Source organism: Octopus bimaculoides, chromosome 1 (assembly GCF_046866305.1).
Source record: "Octopus bimaculoides isolate indiv1 chromosome 1, ASM4686630v1, whole genome shotgun sequence".
Classification (NCBI taxonomy): Eukaryota; Metazoa; Mollusca; class Cephalopoda; order Octopoda; family Octopodidae; genus Octopus; species Octopus bimaculoides.
In genome coordinates, this window is record NC_142928.1 from 178,783,210 (window position 1) to 178,802,331 (window position 19,122).

Below are 19,122 nucleotides of genomic sequence, written 5' to 3' on the forward strand. Positions count from 1 at the left end.
TAAAATGTTTGCAAATTCTCAATTTGATTTAATTAATTATTCCATCCTAGAGTGGAGGTGATATTTCTTAGTCAGTGAGCATAACTGTACATATTAGTACAAAGCAAAGATTTATAATAAACTTTAATTAGAGCTGAATGATTATAAAAAATTGTAGATGATTCTTTACCTGGTTGTTGTAGGATTCAGGTGCCACTGATTTATATAATGGAGCAAGTCTTGTTGCTAAACTCTGGAATTTATTTTCTGCAACTTCATCCTGAAATGAATAGGCAACAATATACCACAAGTTTATGTTTGTAAATAGAGAGGGATTATAGTCAATTGTTTGAATCTGGTACATTATTGTATCTTATTGGTACTTAATTGATTGACCAAGAAACATGTAAAGTAAAGTTGATCTGGGGAAGATTTGATCTAACAATGATGAAACAACAGATATAATAAAGCATCTAACTGGCTCTTTACTATCTGTGCCAAATGTCTTCATAACAAACAATTTTTTACATCAGCACAAGTCCATGGTTGTCTGGTAGAAAAACAGTAAACTGAATGAATCCACAATATCTAATGGGTATACGTTTTATCAGCATCACAATGACAAAAGTTACAAGTGACTCTGTCAGGATTTGAACTCAAAACATAAGGGCACAAAAAAAAATTACTGTAGATTTAGTATTCTGCCATTTTGTAATTGCATTTCCTTTATTAACATTTTGATACTAATCTGTCTGAGACCATCTTTGGTCCTATGATACAAACTATCTGTTTTAAAGTGATCTAAATTAAAACATTCCATCAACATTTCAAAGTAATTTAGGTTCCAACATAATGACAAAGAAACTTTACTAAATCCTTCATCAAATTCAAATTAATTGAAATAAAGCCAGTATATTTCAACAGAAATACAACGATAAAATGGTTAAGACAAATGACAATTTCTAACTTCAAGGTAAGTAGTGTTGGTGTTTTGGTACTGATGAACAGAACTCATTTGTGAAAACAACATTGAGTAATGTCTATTTCTCCAGGTGCAATATTTAAGCATTAAATGTTTTCACTTTCTTAAATGGACAGAACAACAGAGACTAACAGTGTCTTCCATACTGCAGGTGGTATCAAAAGGTTCCCAGACTAGTTCTGTAGTGTACCAACAGATGGCAGCACACAGTTGCATGAGCAGTGAGAGCTAGCAATCACCTTCATGAGGCAGTGTGTTGAGTGACATTGTTGTGCTTACTTCACAAGTAGTGAAATTTGTGTTTTTGTGATCACATGTATGCTGTAGTCTGCGATTTTATCATGGACAGAAACAAAGAACCAACGTGAAATTTTGTGTTAAACTTGGAAAGTCTGCCACAGAGACATTGAGCATGCTTTAGCAAGCTTACAGTGATGAGGCAGTGGGTCGTATGCGATGTTTTGAGTGGCACAGGTGCTTCAAAAGTAGAAGAATGTCCTTGGAAGATGATGAGTGATCTGGAAGACCTGCCATGAGTGTCACCCTCGGAAATATGGTATTGTGCATCAAGAATTCATTCCCCCAGAGCCAGACCATCAACCAAGAGTTCTACTGCACCATTTTGAAGTGTCTGTGGGAGGACATTTGGCAAAAGTAACTGCATCTGGTGGAGTGCAAAGAATTGGATTCTTCATGACAACAATGCATCCTGTGACTGAGCTCTCCTTACTCATGAGTTTCTCGCCAAAGACAACATGGCATCACTTCCACACCCACCCTATTCACCAGATTTAGCACCTGCAAACTGCCATCTCTTTCTCAAGATGAAAATGCAGCTCAAACATCACCACTTTAACACCATTGTCAAGATCTAGAGCGAATCACAGAAGGTCCTCAACTTGCTTACGGAAAACAACTTCCAGGCTGGATTCCAAAAATGACAGGAATGCTTGGGCCATTGTATTGCTGCACAAGGTGACTATTTCAAAGGAGATGATGTTAAAACTTGAGTAAATAAGTTATTTTTCATCAACCATAACTAATCTGTGAACATTTTGATACCATCTCATATATTTCACATGAATAATATATTCTAAATAAAGAAGGAGAGACAAAAATGTCTACTTTTCCATTGAGAAAAGCAAGTAAACTGACTAATACTACAGTTACTTTGAAGCCACAATCACTCCTAATCGACCTAGCTAAACATGCTTTAACTTTTTATTGCATGCTTGAATGTGTAGCAATTCCTTCATTTACAACAGGTGGCATTTAAAAATGAAAAATCATAGTTTCATTTTTGTATATTTGCTTTGGTTTGCAAGACATAAAAACATTTCCAATCCAGCCCTTCAAAAAAGTTTTATAACCTTTGATCTACTAACTTAACTTTACAACCATTTGGCATCTGTGTGCGCACACATAAGCACATTGATGTCTTTGTTTACTTTTTTCTGCATGTATACACTTTTTGTAACCAAGATAAAAACTAGTCACTGTTCCTTGTCAGTTAGACAACAATACGTGTAGATTCATATGATTCTCAATGTTACATTAGTTGACTTGTAAGACCCTTGCAACAGGATGAATGATCAACTGAAGTTTATTTTATACATATATAAAATAAAAATATGAGTCTATTTTATATATTTATTGACATTGTCAGAATCAGGTGTGCAGTTTGCGAAATAAACCAGTCAACTCTAGCTTTCTGAAATCCAACTTTAAAGTTTGGTCTTGTGACAGTTAATATGCAATCAAGTGATCCTATGATTATGGCTACAAATGTGAAGGTATAGTCTGTATGGTTCTAATGTTTGTGAGATATTTTTTTCAGTTATTTGAAAAGTATGCTAATGTCCACAACAATACAAATATCCAGTTTTATTTTTCTTGTAGTGAAAGCTTATTACATTTTCAGTTTTTTACACATTGTGATTCATACATTTTATCATTTTCTTTTATATTCCAGATCATAGTAGGCTATGATAGTAAACTCATTGTGATTATGTATTTAGAACTAGGTCGACCAACCTAGAACACATTCACAGTACAGTGCTTGTAAAAGGATATAAAATACTGACCCTTTGGTTAGAGCCTAGTCTCCTATCAATCAGGCAGTCATAATTCTCATATATAATTGGCCAAAGTAATACTTTTTCAGATTAACTGTTACTTTTGTAACAATTGTAGTGAATAAAATTCGCTTCCCCAAAATCTCCCAGGTTAGTTTTCTTCGGAAACAGTACATTAAGAGTAGCATCTCATGACCTTTCTTCCACAGATAAGCTTTTAACTTTACTGCATATATTAGAAGCAGCCCAACATTATGAAAACATTGTGTTCCTGAAAAATCTTGTTGTAATGTGGAATTCACTTCCATATTAAATGGAAGTAAATGAACATGAAAATCATATTAAATATGTTCCGAGTTACAGAATTACACACTATAACAATACTTCCATAATATATGGGATACTTGTATAATACATGGGATATCTATATTTTTCAGTTACCCAAATTCAAATAACATATTAAGTACAATCACAGAATATATACAACCTAGTATGTGTATTTTACATAAATTTAAACTATTAAATATCTTACAGTATCTGCAAACCTTGTATCTAAAAAAATGCAGTTCATAATTGATCCAAATGAACTTACCAATACTGTATCTTTCAGTCTAAACTTTTTAGCATCCTTACTTCGAGCAAATTTACATCCATTGAAATACATACTCCAAGAGCACCCGAAAGAAAAAGAAGCACCTCTTTTTTGTATATCCATACCTTGACAAGCACAGGTTTTTCTGAAGTAAAAGAAAAAAAGCAATAAGTAAATAGGACTAAATAAATATGCTTTCATATATAGATAAAACTGTATTAGTAGTTGTAAGGTTAAGCGGTCAGCTTCACAACCACATGGTCGAGAGTTCAATCTGATTATGCAACACTTTAAGCAAATGTCTTTTGCTATTGTCTTAGGATGACCAATACGTTGTGAGTGGAACTTGGTAAATAGAAAGTGTGAGGCTGCTCCAGTTTTAACACTTGATCTCAGATCAAGTTACTTGCCAGACTAATACAACTACAATATATGCATGTGTAATATCATAGCCAAATAGTCTTTAGTTGACACATGGTTCAATTCCTGTAGGTGATTTTGTTTACTTTTTTCTGTGTAAGGGGTTTTATCCCATACATTATGAGCCATTATTGCATATAAGCAATGCATGTGTACATACACACAATCACATCTTTTATTTACAAAGTTTCTCATATGTATTAATAATAGCTCATGATCTATGGAGCAAAAACCTCTCACACAAAAAAGTGAACGATAATTACCCACTGGAATCAAACTACATGTTTACTGTTGACCAAATGGCCATGATATCACACACAGTTGTATATGCACACATGTGTATATGTGTATATCTTTCATCAATTTTGATCAGAAAAGGATATAAACCTGAGTGAGAAACGGAAAAACTGGTGACATTCCTTTGTTGCTCTCACCATGAGAAATAAAGTGAACCAGTGGAAACTCTTAACTAATGTTACTATTTTTTACTAGTTGCAAAATAAATACATCAGCCAAAACAGGATTTTTTTTTATCATTTTAGGAAATGTGAATAGTTCTTAAATAGTAGTTATATAGAAATTCAGCTGAATTAACTGAACTGATGTTCCATATCTGATAGGATCTATTTTCATTGTCGTTTCCAACTCTGACTGAACAAACAAATTCAAAGGCATTCCAACTATGATCGTCCAACCAATAAGAGTATGTAGGATAAGATTCACCAATGTGTCACTTCCTTACTTAACCCATTACCTCCCATAATTCTATTAACTGGAATTTTTTTTATGAAACTTTGATTTCTAGCATAAAACAGATTTAGAAGCACGCTGGAATGATCAAAATAACATTTCAAATAGAAATAAGCGAGATATTGGGTGAAAAATTAGCAAACCTCATTTGAATATCAGAGAAATATACCTAGTAGATATAGCAAAAAGGTTAGATATGTGTAAATATTGACAGATAATTACGAAATTTGTTATTTTTAAGTGATCTCATATGAGATCACTGGTAGGTAATGGGTTAAGATAGTAGTTTATGGTTTTAGAAAATTGGCTGCTGTTTCTACCAAGTGAAGCAGTCATTTACAACAGTGGTTCACAACCATATTTTTCATTTTTGGACCCCTACCTCTTTGATTTCTAATACATCAATGTATTATCAGTTCAGCTAAAGATACTGTTTGTTTTTTTTTAATGGTTATGTCTGCAGGGAGAGATAGTATATGTGGGTTACTTCATTTAACATGAGAATTGTGAGCTCTTATTATGTGTGTGCACATATATATATATATATAACTAAATATGTGTGTGCATGTGCACATGTACATGTATATATATTATATATATATATAAAATCAGACAAAGTTTGATAAAGGCAAGAACACCAAAACAGCAAAGATATTGTCAACCCTTTCTTTGTAAAAGTTAATAGATATTTACTCAACTAAAAAGTATTGAGTAATTCCTCAGTTTAATGTTAAATTTCTTTTACATGTAGCTTGACATTAAAACAAACATTAATATATATACACTCATCATCTGTTTTTTTCCCCATGCTAGCATAATTTTGGATGGCAAGTTATCTGAGCTAAGAATTTATGGCTGGATGCTCTTCCTGTCACCAACCCATACTAATTTTCATATAAGGGAGTTTTATATTCCAGAAATCTTCAAAAGAGCAAAGCAACCAGATATAATGTCAACAAAGAATGTCAATAATATCACCATTACTTCACCACTCAATTGGTGGCAGTACATGAAATATCAACATTTACATACATTCACACAAATCCATGCATGTGAACATAATAGGCACTTACATAATAGGCACTTACATAATAGGCATTCATTGATAGGCAGCTGTAAGATCACTGCTTTTTGTTTTAGTTGCAGTTCAAGTCAGAGTTTTAGGTGTAAGTTAACTTGAGAGTACTTGTAATAGTTACATACAATTGTATGTACGTATTGCATGACATCAGTAGATGGAATATTACCTGATCTTTCTCCCTATAAAAATACACACACATATAGTTAACATATTACTAAGTGTAACTCTTATTTTTATTCTCGAACAATTGTTGTTTAGATTTGATCTGTCCAGATCAAGCAAACCTAAAAACAAAGGTGTCCCAGTCATGTATTTAGAACTTTTATCAGACAGTGTATCTAGGAATAAATTATCCAATGTCTTCTGATTTTAAGATAATATGAAGTGATTCACAATAATGCTACTCTAGCAGTTTGTGTGACTCTATAGAGTACCCCACTACTACACTGGCTTCCCTTTTTACAGCATTAGCTTATTTCTTGATAGTTTCTGTTGTAGATTAGTCCAGAGCAAGCCAAGTCAACAGACAGAATGGCCAAAGGCTTTCCAGCTATGGCCATCCTGTCCTTTTAAGAGTATCTAGGACTACATTATTAAACTACAGCTTAAAATCTCAGAAAGGAGAGAATACATTTAATAATGTATTCTTTCTTTTTGAGATGGTAAGATGTAGTTTGAGAGATACTTGGTTGAATTTTCTAGTAGGTTGAGCAACTACCTAGAGGCTCCATTGTTAGTTCAAAGGCTCCCATACAGATAATATGATATGGCATGACTAATCTACACTCAGACTGTTGTTAAGGCAATAGGTCACACAGACTGATATGAAAACTAATTACAAAATTACATACTGTTCATTGTATCCACAGCGTCGATCAGTTTCTAAACCAAACTCTGTCAATGTTGGCACTAGGTAGGAATACATCTCATTTGCTATGCTGTTTGGAATACCTTCCCAGGCTACAACGCATATTATGAGGCAAGCAGTTTCACAAAAATGTCCCTGTCGGTGTCTGACAAGACAGAGAACTTTCTCTTCGACCCCAGATCTGCGGACAATCTGAAATTAAATGATAGCAAAGTAAAAAATATTGTAGTGAGACAATAATAATATTTTGTGATTTCTGATTAAAACTAAATGGTACATATGTTATAGATATTGCTAACTGTTATAACTGCAGGCACCAGTGTTATTTATACTGATAGTATCCAAACTACTACTAATTGTTGTAGTAGTAGTAGTAGTAGTAGCGGTGGTGGTAGTGGTGGTGGTGGCGGCAATGGCGGCAGCAGTAGCAACAGTAGTAGTAGTAGTAGGAAGAGGAGGAGGAGGAGGGAAGATGGTACTATAAGTATAAGAGGTACAAGTACTTCTTGTGATGTTGTTATCAACACACTGATACCAATAACATAAATACAGCAAGTGCTTGTATTGATAATGCATCACAACAACCTAATAAACAAATTTAGAGATTATGATTGTATTAATCTGTTCGCTCTAAACCAAGGATTTTCAACTGGGGTTCATATGGCCATTGGGGGGTCCATATAAGATTTTTTTTTTTTTGTTAGACTTTATGTGCAATGAAATTGGTAACATTTCTACAATACATAAAATATTTCAACAAATTTTTTTTATGCAATTTCTAGTAATATTCAATTATAAAAATATAACAGGATTTTACTTAAACATGAAATGACTATGGGGGAGGGGGGGTCCAGTAGAGTAAAATAGAAATCAAAGGGGTCCATAGGCAAAAAAGGGTTGAGAACAACTGATCTAAACTATGGTTTCTACTTAGAAGATATTGTAACTATTAATCGAAATCGAACTAAATTTGTAGGAACACTAAACTTTAGGGCAAGCGAAATTGTGATGGCATCTGTACCAGTCGAGCACTAAGAGCACTGTCCGAGCGTGATCGTTGCCAGAGCAGCTGTCTGGCTTCCGTGCCCGTGGCACGTAAATAGCACCAGTGTGATCGTTACCTGGCATGTGAAAAGACATTCGAGCTAGATCGTCGCCAGTGCTGATGGACTGGCTCCTGTGCAGGTGGCATGTAAAATACACCATTTTGAACGTGGCCATTGCCAGTACCGCCTGACTGGCCTTCGTGCCGGTAGCATGTAAAAGCACCCACTACACTCTCAGAGTGGTTGGCATTAGGAAGGGCATCCAGCTGTAGAAACTCTGCCAAATCAGATTGGAGCCTGGTGTAGCCATCTGGTTCGCCAGTCCTCTGTCAAATCGTCCAACCCATGCTAGCATGGAAAACAGACGTTAAACGATGATGATGATGATGATGATGATAAGTCAGCTCTGACATAAAGGAATTCATAGCTTTTAGAGGTCTTTGTTTTTTTTTTTAGAAACTTCAGAAGAGGTATGTTAGTTACAGGTGTAACAGTTTTAACCATAAGTTTACTTACTCAGAGCTGACCTGAGACTAAACAACAATTTCCAGTCCACCCCTTAATTGTTTGCAGTCATCAAATTACCTAAATCTTTTGCTGCCCAACCATTATCTAAATCACAGACCCAAATGACTTCCTAGCCATTGCCTTTGGTGTGTCCCTCATTAGCTCTTGTTATAATAAAACTTTTCAATATCTTTCTTCCAGGTCTATTTAAACAAAAGGACTTTCTTGTAGAAAGTAGACACTTTTACTCTTTTACTTATTTCTGTCATTTGACTGTGGCCATGCTGGAGCACCACCTTTAGTCGAACAAATTGACCCCAGGATTAATTCTTTGTAAGCCTAGTACTTATTCTATCGGTCTCTTTTGCCGAACCGCTAAGTTACGGGGATGTAAACATACCAGCATCGGTTGTCAAGTGATGTCGGGGACAAACACACACACACATATATATACATATACGACGGGCTTCTTTCAGTTTCCATCTACCAAATCCACTCCCAAGACTTTGGTCGGCCCGAGGCTATAGTAGGAGACACTTGCCCAAGGTGCCATGCAGTGGGACTGAACCCAGAACTATGTGGTTGGTAAGCAAGCTACTTACCACACAGCCACTCCTGTGCCTTTTGATACGGTTAGCAACTGCTGAATCTGTCTTAACTCCAATATATTTTACAGAATGCAGAACATTGTTCTTAACGATGAACTACAACATTTTAACTATTTCTCTTCCTTTAGTGACCATCAATACAGATACCAAATCATCAAATCCAATGATATGATTGCTTTTTAATTCTACTTAATGATTAAGTATAAAACCATGATCACATTAAAACTTCTACATTTGGAATTAGCAGAGGTTTTTACAAAATACAAAATAACTGCTGACCAAACTTTCTTTCTATGACTAATTACAGTAGTGGTATGAGCAGTAGTAGGAGGAAAGATACAGTACTAGTTTCTGTATATTTTCAGAAGTATTACCAAAAACATTTACAGTAATAATATATGTATATATAGCTGTAATACCAGCAATATTTATAGCACTAGTATCAATACTTAAATTCTCTTTCCAGTGAGGAGATTCACATAATACTTCCATTTTCATGAACAATTGCCAAGCTATTCCAACACACATAATATGGTTTCTTATCTCTAAACAATACTATATTCTTAATACTCTCAGAATAACATTAAAGAACTTTGGTTTCTTCATTAAGGAAAAAATATGTTTCATACCTAGCATACAACACACAGTCAAAAAGAGAATGTCTATGCAGTCACTTGAACAACCAGATATTGACTACCATCTTTAAGTAAGGACACACTGGGTAGTTCTAGATATAGAATTAAATGGGATGACTGAAAAACCGTTGATAATAGGTTTATTGTTGATTAGACCAGGTTGGCTTTGATCAAGAAGATATGTAGTCAAAGGCATTCCTACTATAATCATCCTATTTTCCTTTATCAAACATAGGACTGCATTTACTGAATTTTCTTTTAAGATGGTAGGGTATGATTTTGAAGGAGACATGCTATTATTTCTTGTAGGCTGACAGGGTGAGCCATCGATTAGAGACTCACTCATTAGCTACTCGGCCAGGGCTAATCTGTAGCTAAACAACCTTCTCTACCTGACATATCCGTGACATACACTAACTCCAAAATCTTTTTGTTTCACACAAATGCTATCAACTTCACTACTTTGTTTTGAGAAATCAAGTTGGATTATGTGTCAGTCTATGGACACAAGAATTAAGCAAATAATAAATCTTGGTTAGGATAAAATAACTCTGGTAGAATTAAGCTAAATTAATATTTTATCCTTGATAATAACTTACTTAGACAAACTTGTGGGAATCTAAAAATACAGTAAATTAAGATAAAAATTCTCTATCTTATGATAGCACAGGGAAAAATATAATCATTGCAATGATTTCTCAGTGTGTAACAATAAATAAGAATGCTATCAATTCTTTTAGTCAGCTAATATATAATTATTAGGAGAGCATTTGTTCTGTAATGGTGCCAGAGATAGGAGTGTTCTGCAACATTAAGTTTCTGCTTAATTGTAAATATTCAATAATTCAAGGAAACAAATTAACTGCATCATAATTCATAAGTTAAGGTCTAGTCTTTCTAACCTGGAAAAATAATGATAAGACAATATTAAATGTTGTGCCGTGGTAAACAAGTTTGCTTTCCAATCACATGGTTCCAGATTCATTCCTTTTGCATAGCACCTTGAGTATAACTTCATGTTAACTAAAGTCTTTTGAATGAAATTTGAGAGACAGAAGATGTGTGGAAGCCTGTTATATGTGTATAATGGCTAAAAATAAACAGAAATACTCTGTGGTATTTATTCTATTCAAGTTGCACAAACATTTCTTATCACTTTGGCAATCTGAAATGCAGTGAACCTATGAACAGCTCATTGGAAATCTATAACCAATGATGATGCTGTTCACAAAATGCATGATATAAAAATTAATGATAAATAATTGTACTTACCCACTTTGCAATTGGACAGCCCTGACTACTTTTGCCCTCCTTTCCAGTATAAATAATTTTCTCTACACGAACAGCCTCACCAGATAACCCAGTTCTGTAGAAATGGCAAAGATGCAAATTGAAAACATACTCAATAATTTAATTATACTAAATGAATGCTTTTTAAAGATACAGGTCAAGTATTAAAACATTAACTTTAATTCTTACATGACACAATGCAACTCATTCATGCTTCCTTAAAAATTTTAGTATTTACTAAGAATGTGATATATAATTGTGTATGTATATGTACATGCATGCATGTGTGTTTGTGTGTGCACATGTATAGATATTTTATTTATGTAAATGTGTTTAACAGTAACAGTAGAAAATACAAGTGAGAAATTTTAAGAAAATGTGTGAGTAGATGTATTTGTGGAGCAAATAAGTAACAATATTTAAACATGTAAAATTATGAACACTTATGAATAATTTTTTTTACACTCAAAATAATTTATCTTTAAATTCCAAATCTAACTATTATAATTGAAATCTTTAAAATTTCTAAAACCATCATCTTTAAAATTTGGCCACAGGTTTCTTTTGGTTGTAATTAAGTAAAAGAGTAACTAAAAATACTAAAAGAATATTTAAATTACAATTGATACCATCTTCAATACTTCATTGTATGAGAATAATTTAAGGTGATAAATGAAGTAATTTGAAATTTGATAAATCATTACATTAGTCACGAAAAAAGAAGATTTTGTGCTTTTGGTGAGGATCTTTTTCTTTTAAAGCTATCTGTAATGTTGGAGATGTCATGGAAAAATGAGACAGGATAGAAAGTATTCTTCTTTCAGGAAGTGTCCATTTATATGTATCTATTCTAGAGTGACTTGTAAATCAAATGAATATTCAGATCAAGGAATACCTGTAACATGGTTTGTACTCACTACCCATACCTGATACCTAGCTCTCAGTATCTGTAGTTATAAGTACTCTAATTATAATATAAAGGACTTCAAATTTAGATTTTAAAGAAATAGATCTTAAAGATATTTGTGTATTTAACCTAACATTTAATTGAAATATTTCAGATTTCTAACAGTTTAGGTTTTATTCAGACGCTCAGACCAGAATATTAAAATATGAATTACTAATTGGGAAGGCATTTAAATTCTAAAGCAATCTTTTCAGAAACAAAAACAACACATTGTTTAGTTTTAAAAAAATAACTGAGACAGTACAGACACCAGTAAGTTAAACAATGAGTGCTTGTATTTTCTGAAATGAATTAGTAAGAGAGACATGGTTACTGAGTGCTTGATATATGATTTACACTTCTGACTTCTAAGTTAATCTGATATTACCATAGACAATGTTTTATGTACTTAGTTACTTTCCATTATTCAACTCTAGTCAGCTTGTCTAACTCCAAAACATGCACCAATTCCACATTAGTTGTCATTAGAGAGAATCAAAAGCAAATTAAAAACTGAAACAAAAATCAATCATTTATAAAAAAATGTAAACCGTTTGATCTGAAAATGAATATTTTCAGTTTGCATTTTTGGACATTAATTTATCAATGAATATTTGCAACATTTTTTGTAGAGGATCATAATTTAATAGCTTTTATAATTTTATTTGAAAAGGAAATTTTAGTTTCTCCTTATTTTTATGATCTAAATTTAAACCATTTCTATTGACATCTGTGTCTTTGAGATTTTTCAAGAAGTTTAAAGAATGTTGGAAAAATTCCATAAGAAGCTGACAAACACAGCAATACAGATGTTTTTAAGTTATAACTTCACTGTCAAACATTCAGCCAAATTTGAAATTACCATTTGTCGTCATTATTGCTGCTGCTCTGAGTTCAAATACCGCCAAGGTCGACTTTACCTTTCATCCTTTTGTGGTCGATAAATTAAGTACCAGTTGTGTACTGGGTCAATCTAATCGACTGGCCCCCTCCCACTAAATTTCAGGCCTTGTGCATATAGTAGAAAAGATTATTGCTGCTGCTATTACTACTTTTATTAACATCATCAGCAGCAGTAACACGTCTTAATAGATTTATCATTGCCTTCCTATCATCTCTTCCTCTCTACAATCATCTCTTCTTCTGTCTGCATTGAAAACCTTTATGAAGGCTTATGAACTTTATTTTATTCTTATAATCTTTGTTTGCTTGTTGTTGCTTTTTTTCTCAAAATCAGAATATTAATTACTTACCGATTTTCCATTATCTTTTTCACTTCTTCTAATGAAGACCCTACTCCTAAGTGAGTATAAAAGGGACCTTCAACAGCTTCACTAGGAACATCTAAGCATAAAAACAAAAGCAACACAGATAAGAAATAGTTTCAAACCATTTTGTTAACAATGTTTTATTCAAGAACTCACAAGCATCTATAGGGACATTTTTTTTGAAACATCCAACACAGAAAAATACTTCATTTTCACTTTTAATAAGAAATCTTTGTTAGAGTTCAGAGAAGTTTGAAACATTTCCCTCCTTCATTGTAATTTTAGACTTCTCTTTAATATGTATTTTCTGCAAATTCATGACAACAACAATATGAATCTAAGTGAGTTGTATGTTGTGTAAGATTTCACAAAAGGTTTTAATAACTACAAGAAGTATAGAGAAGTATCCTAGTTCATCATTCTGCATTTGATAATACAGAATGATCGATTTTATATTGGAAAATAGACTTTACAGTCATTAGTTTATTACTTATTTAATTACCCCCAGGATCAGCAGTGAACAGCAGACCTGTGATCAAAGGCAATCCTGTTGTAACCTTTAGTGTGTTATATGTGCTATGTGCTAAGTCATTTTATGGTTTAGTCAGAAGGAAGGGTTGTATACATGACCTTTGCAGGCGCCCTGAATCCAGTGATATCAATGTGTTTGAAAATTATAGCAAGAGTGAGCACACAGCATGACTGTGTATTAGAAGTTGAAAGATATTGGTGTGCAACTCCTAGCTAATCAGTTGGATGGCTTTCTTTTGGATGCAAGCAGGAATATTCATTGTATGTAGTGGCAGAAGTGAAAGCAGTGAGTTTCATTTGAACACTGTAGAAGTTCAGCAATTGTTTGAAGTTGAGCTAAATACTTTCTGTTAGTGAAGAAGATTACTAGTCACTAGGGCATAGATTTTGTTATATTATAAATATGAAACTACCAGGAGAAATTTTTAGTATTTGTTGTGACTTTGAAAGTTTTAGGTGTATTTTGTTGTCAAAGACTTGAGGAGATGGGGTACAAGATTTTTTTCTTGATATGTGCAGTGGTTGTGAAACAACATTGTCATGTTTCTGTTGGAGAAGACTTTTGATGTCTCTGTTCAATAAGATAGAGTAACTTCAATATGAGGCATCTTTGTGTTAAAGGTTAGGAGAGATGACTCACGTCATTTACATATGAGTTATTAGAGATGACAGCAAACATTCTGTTGATGTACATGAGAAAGAGTGTGGAAGACATAATCAAAACTTGGAGAGTACCAGAGTTAATAGAGTGTGGTCAGACAGAGAGTGCTCTAAAAACACACATTCTAAGGGTGAGATTTAACAGGAAGCTTCTGATAAAAGAAACAAGAGATAGATGGGTTCCGTAGGTAAACTTCTTAGCTAGAAGATTCTTATGATAAACACTGTGAATGTTTTGCTGTTGAAAAGTGCAATGATGTTGTTTTCACTGAATTTCTGAAGAGAAAGAGTTACAGATGAATAACATGGAATAGGTCTCCATTAGATTTAGGGTAATAGGACCCTGATGATTAACAGAATTCACTAAGGATGGGCAGGGATTGTCAATGTCTATTTCCATGACTTTTGAGATGTTGAAAGTAAAAACAATGATAAGTCAAGAGTTCACATGATCAAAGAGATATTCCTTCTTAGGAATGGGGCACACTAGTTATTTTCCAAAGATCAGGATATAATTCTTTAGTGGAACTGATAATGGAAAGGAGAAAGAGTAACTTTGGGGTGCATTATTTGAGGATAACGCATGAATAATAGAGCTGATGGCTTTGTTTTTCTGAGGTGATCAGAAATGTGTGTGTATATGTGTGTGTATATGCTTGTGAGCCGAGTCAAGTGGAGAAGGAAAGTCCGGGGTCATTTTTTTTTTGTCAAGTGTGTGCAATGTTTAGTAAGATGTGAAGTGAGAAGCAAATGTAAAAACTTTCTCTACAGGAGTAGTGTTTATGGAACCATCATGGTTGAGAGGTGGAAAGTCAGATAAAATTAATACAGATCTTCCAAGAAGATTAGTTACATTTAGAAGGCTAGAAGGTGGTTTTGGCTACATACTTAATTTAGATGGATCAAGAGTGAAGCACACATATTGTTAGTGACAGTTAGCATAGAATTGGCAGCAATTTCACTAGTTAGCTGACTTGAAATACCATAGGGTTTGAGAAATAGGAGGGTTATGTAGTTTGTGGATATCTATGGTAGGTAGTCATGATCAGGTAGTAACTGGGTGATCTGATAGATGCAGAGATGGTGGTAGCTTGGTGAAGGATACATTTGGAAATGAGAAAAAGATCAGGAGTGTCAGGAATGCATGTGTGTGTAATCAGTGGTATATGTAGGTGATGATTTGAATTGTGGAAGAGCATTAGGAACTGCAGAAGATTCAGCTTTAGCACCAACTGCATCAATACAGGGGTAGCGAGAAAGCCAAGAAGAAACCTGCACAATGAAGTCTCAGACACTGATGATACCATTGATGGGTGAAATGAGATAAATGTCCTCAAAGCAAGATGAAAAATGGTCAAACAGTTGTGATGATTGGAGAAGTTTCAGCCAATGTAACTGAAAGTCCTTGTTATTATTATGGTGAGATAGGTGAGGAAGGACATTCTACACAGGTGCCATACAAACTATCAGTTTGAATATAATACAACCTGCAGTTGGGCAGTAGATAACAGATTAGAGGTTGGTTTTTCAGACAGAAATGAGGTTTGTGGTTTGTGTATGAGTTTGTGACAATTGCCAGGGTTCACAAAAAAAGCATGTGCAAATCCATGTCACTCCAACCCATACCAGCATGGAAAACAGACATTAAAGGATGATGATGATGATGATAATCAATATATACATACACACACACACATATATATATATGTATATAAACACAAAGATATAAAGACAGACAGACAGACAGATAGATAGACAGATATAGTTAATCAAATATATTCAATAAGAATAAAGTGTACTGGATTTCAGATAAGTGCTCTTGGCATGAGAAATGTCTAAAACCTTAAAGGTATTTAGAGATTCAATTAGAGCGAAAAATTACATCAAAAAATCATAGAAGATATACATCCATAATATAAATAATATTGTATTAAGTGATAAATATATAAAGATTATTTAAAAAGGTTTTAAATAATCATACTTTATATATTTATCTATTAATACAATATTATTTATATTATGGATGTATATCTAATGGGATTTTTTGATGTAATTTTTCCTGCTTTTACTTTCTAATAAATAAATAAATAAATAAATAAATAAATAGACAGACAGAGAGAGAGATAGATAGATAGATAGACAAGCAGAAAGATATACACATGCACACACATTTTTATTTATATGCACACGCACACATACTCATACATATATACTTATATAGAGAGACACACAATTTATATATATCAGGTCATCCCATAAGTTCTGTCCGAATTTTGAATAAAGAGAACAAGTGATCAAATGTTATATTTAATTGAATTTTAATCATCAATGTACTTTTCCTGATTGTCTATGACTTCCTTCCATCTATTTACAAGCTTTTTAATCCCATAAATGTAAAACTCTTTTGGTTTCAAAGCGAAGAACTCTGAAATGTCAGTTTCGACCTCCTCCTGGCTTGCAAAAGTTATGTCCCCCAAATGATTCTGTAAACTACGAAACAAATAGTAGTCTGAAGGAGCAAGGTCGGGAGAATAAGGTGGATGAGGAATTCTTTCCCAACCAAGCTCTTCAATCTTCTGTAATGTGATCTTTGCAGTGTGGGGTCACACATTGTCCTGATGAAACATCACTCCTTTTCAATCTACTAAAGCAGGTCTTTTTTTCTTCAAAGCTTGATTCAAACGTTCTAATTGCTGACAGTAGACTTGAGCATTGATTGTTACATTAGGTGGTAACAATTCAAAGTGAGTAACTCCTTTGCAATCCCACTAGATAGAGAGAAGAACCTTTTTCCTATGAAGTTCCCTTTTCAGTTGTGGTTGAGCTTTTTCCCTTTTACCAAGCCACTGTTTACGTTTAACATTTAGAAAGAAAATCCATTTTTCATCACCAGCCACAAGTCTATCTAAAAAGGGTGAAATGAGTTCATGAGAATGAAGAGAAGAGCAGATGTCAACTTGGGATTTGTGGTTGCTTTCAGACAATTCATGAGGCACCCATTTTCCAAGTTTAGGAACTTTTCCAAGTTGTTGAAGATGACGATGAACAGTTGTATGGTTTGAACTAAGCTTTATTGCCAATTCTTCAACTGATAATGCAGAATTTTCTTCAAGTAATGCCTCAAGGAGCTTATCATCTAACTCAACTGGACGTCCTGTTTGATCTTCATCTTGAAGGCTGAAATCTCCGCTTCTGAATTTTTCAAACTATCTTCTGCAAGTTCTTTCATTCAAGCATTCTTTCCCATAAACTGAGTGTATGTTTCGAGTCACTTCGGCAGCAGAGTTTCCTTTTTTGTACTCATAAAGCATTATGTGCCACAAATTCTGCTTGGATACTTCCATGTTAGAAAGGGTTTTAATCAAAGAAATTTTAATTCTATTATTCTGTAAAATGATATTTAATTAGTAATTAGTTTAAATGTACACAAATGCATAAAAATAATTTTTAATTCCATTAGACATTCTAAAATACTATTAAATTTCATTCAATTTTAAAAAAGGTACAAATCGGACAGAACTTATGGGATGACCTGATATATGCAAACATGCACACCCACACAACCATCCCAGCTGAGGGGAGATTTCAGAGTAAACTGTCAACTTCTGATATAATAAACATCGCTGTTTATTCTACCCAGTGTATTGCATTCTATATGCTATAATGTTTGCATTATGTAAAATTTATATTAATATACTTTACAATCTTTACGTTATGTTACACACACACACACATTTATATGCATATGCATTTTTATATACATATCACTGTGTGTGTATGCATAAACATATAATCACACACACACACACATACAATCTAACCCAGGCCTGTGGGCCACTTTAATCACAGAAAGTTTTTTGAAGGCTGCTTGTATACTGACAGAATTGAAAGCATTTTGCTTTTTCATGCTATTATTACAATAATGAATGAATGATCGTTAATTCAACATGAAATATTTATTTCTTTATTGCCCACAGGGGGGCTAAACATAGAGGGGACAAACAAGGATGAAAGGCAAAGTCAACCTCAGTGGAATTTGAACTCAGAATGTAACGGCAGACGAAATACCGCTGAGCATTTCACCCGGCATGTTAACGATTCTGCCATGCCGCTCTATTCAACATGAAATATTATCGTTGCAAAAACAGTAGTAACTTTCTTTTTTACTTTTCATTACAATCTTTAATTTTTGATAAAATTTTTTAAATGTTTGTTTAAATAAACTCATTTCAAGAAAGTATCAAGCAGGCCACAAGATAAAAGTCTGTGGGCCACATGCAACCCACGGGCCAGCCCTGATCTATACCAGCATGAAAAAGTGAATGTAAAACAATTATGGTATCAATTTTGGTTTACTCAATGTATATTTATAGTGTGTAATACATTTAGTTTTATAAAGTAGGTGATTTATTCTGTCACTCAAACAAAATTATTCTTGTCACCTAAATGAATGGTCGTATGCCAGAAACTCCAAATAATGACAGGGTAAATCACCAGTTTCATACAGACATATATGTTTGTTTGTTTTCTTTCCACATTAAATTGATGTATAATCACCACAACATATCTCCACAGTATTTAAGAGCTCAATTATTAATACATCTATAATAATAAAAGTGAAATTCTGTCTGTCCGTCTGGGACCCCTGTATCTCAGTCTACATTTGTTCTACATAGACATATTATACCTTTTTGGAATCGGGGTGATCCCAGGATTGAAAATCTGCTCTTCATTTGGTTCTTGAACATCCAGCATTGAGATCAGGTCTGGATGAGGATTTGTTATATGCCAACAGTTGAAAATTCAAATTTTAAAAGAAGTCCAAAAATTTGTGAACTTACAAGTTTTCATTTAAACTGAATTTAAAGTAATACCATATTGGCA

At 33.5% G+C, this 19,122-nt stretch overlaps 1 protein-coding gene across 3 annotated transcripts in view; it reads right to left on the reverse strand.

The window, feature by feature from the left end:
- Nucleotides 1-19,122, reverse strand: part of LOC106871070 (uncharacterized) — a 91,095-nt gene that overhangs the window by 9,703 nt on the left and 62,270 nt on the right. For all 3 annotated transcript variants that reach the window (XM_089362859.1, XM_014917341.3, XM_014917342.3), the window contains exons 5-9: nt 13,033-13,123; nt 10,816-10,909; nt 6,731-6,939; nt 3,629-3,773; nt 170-259 (exon numbers count right to left, since the gene is read on the reverse strand). In XM_089362859.1, coding sequence (XP_089218985.1) covers nt 170-259; nt 3,629-3,773; nt 6,731-6,939; nt 10,816-10,909; nt 13,033-13,123 — 629 coding nt within the window. The remainder of the gene's footprint in view (nt 1-169; nt 260-3,628; nt 3,774-6,730; nt 6,940-10,815; nt 10,910-13,032; nt 13,124-19,122) is intronic.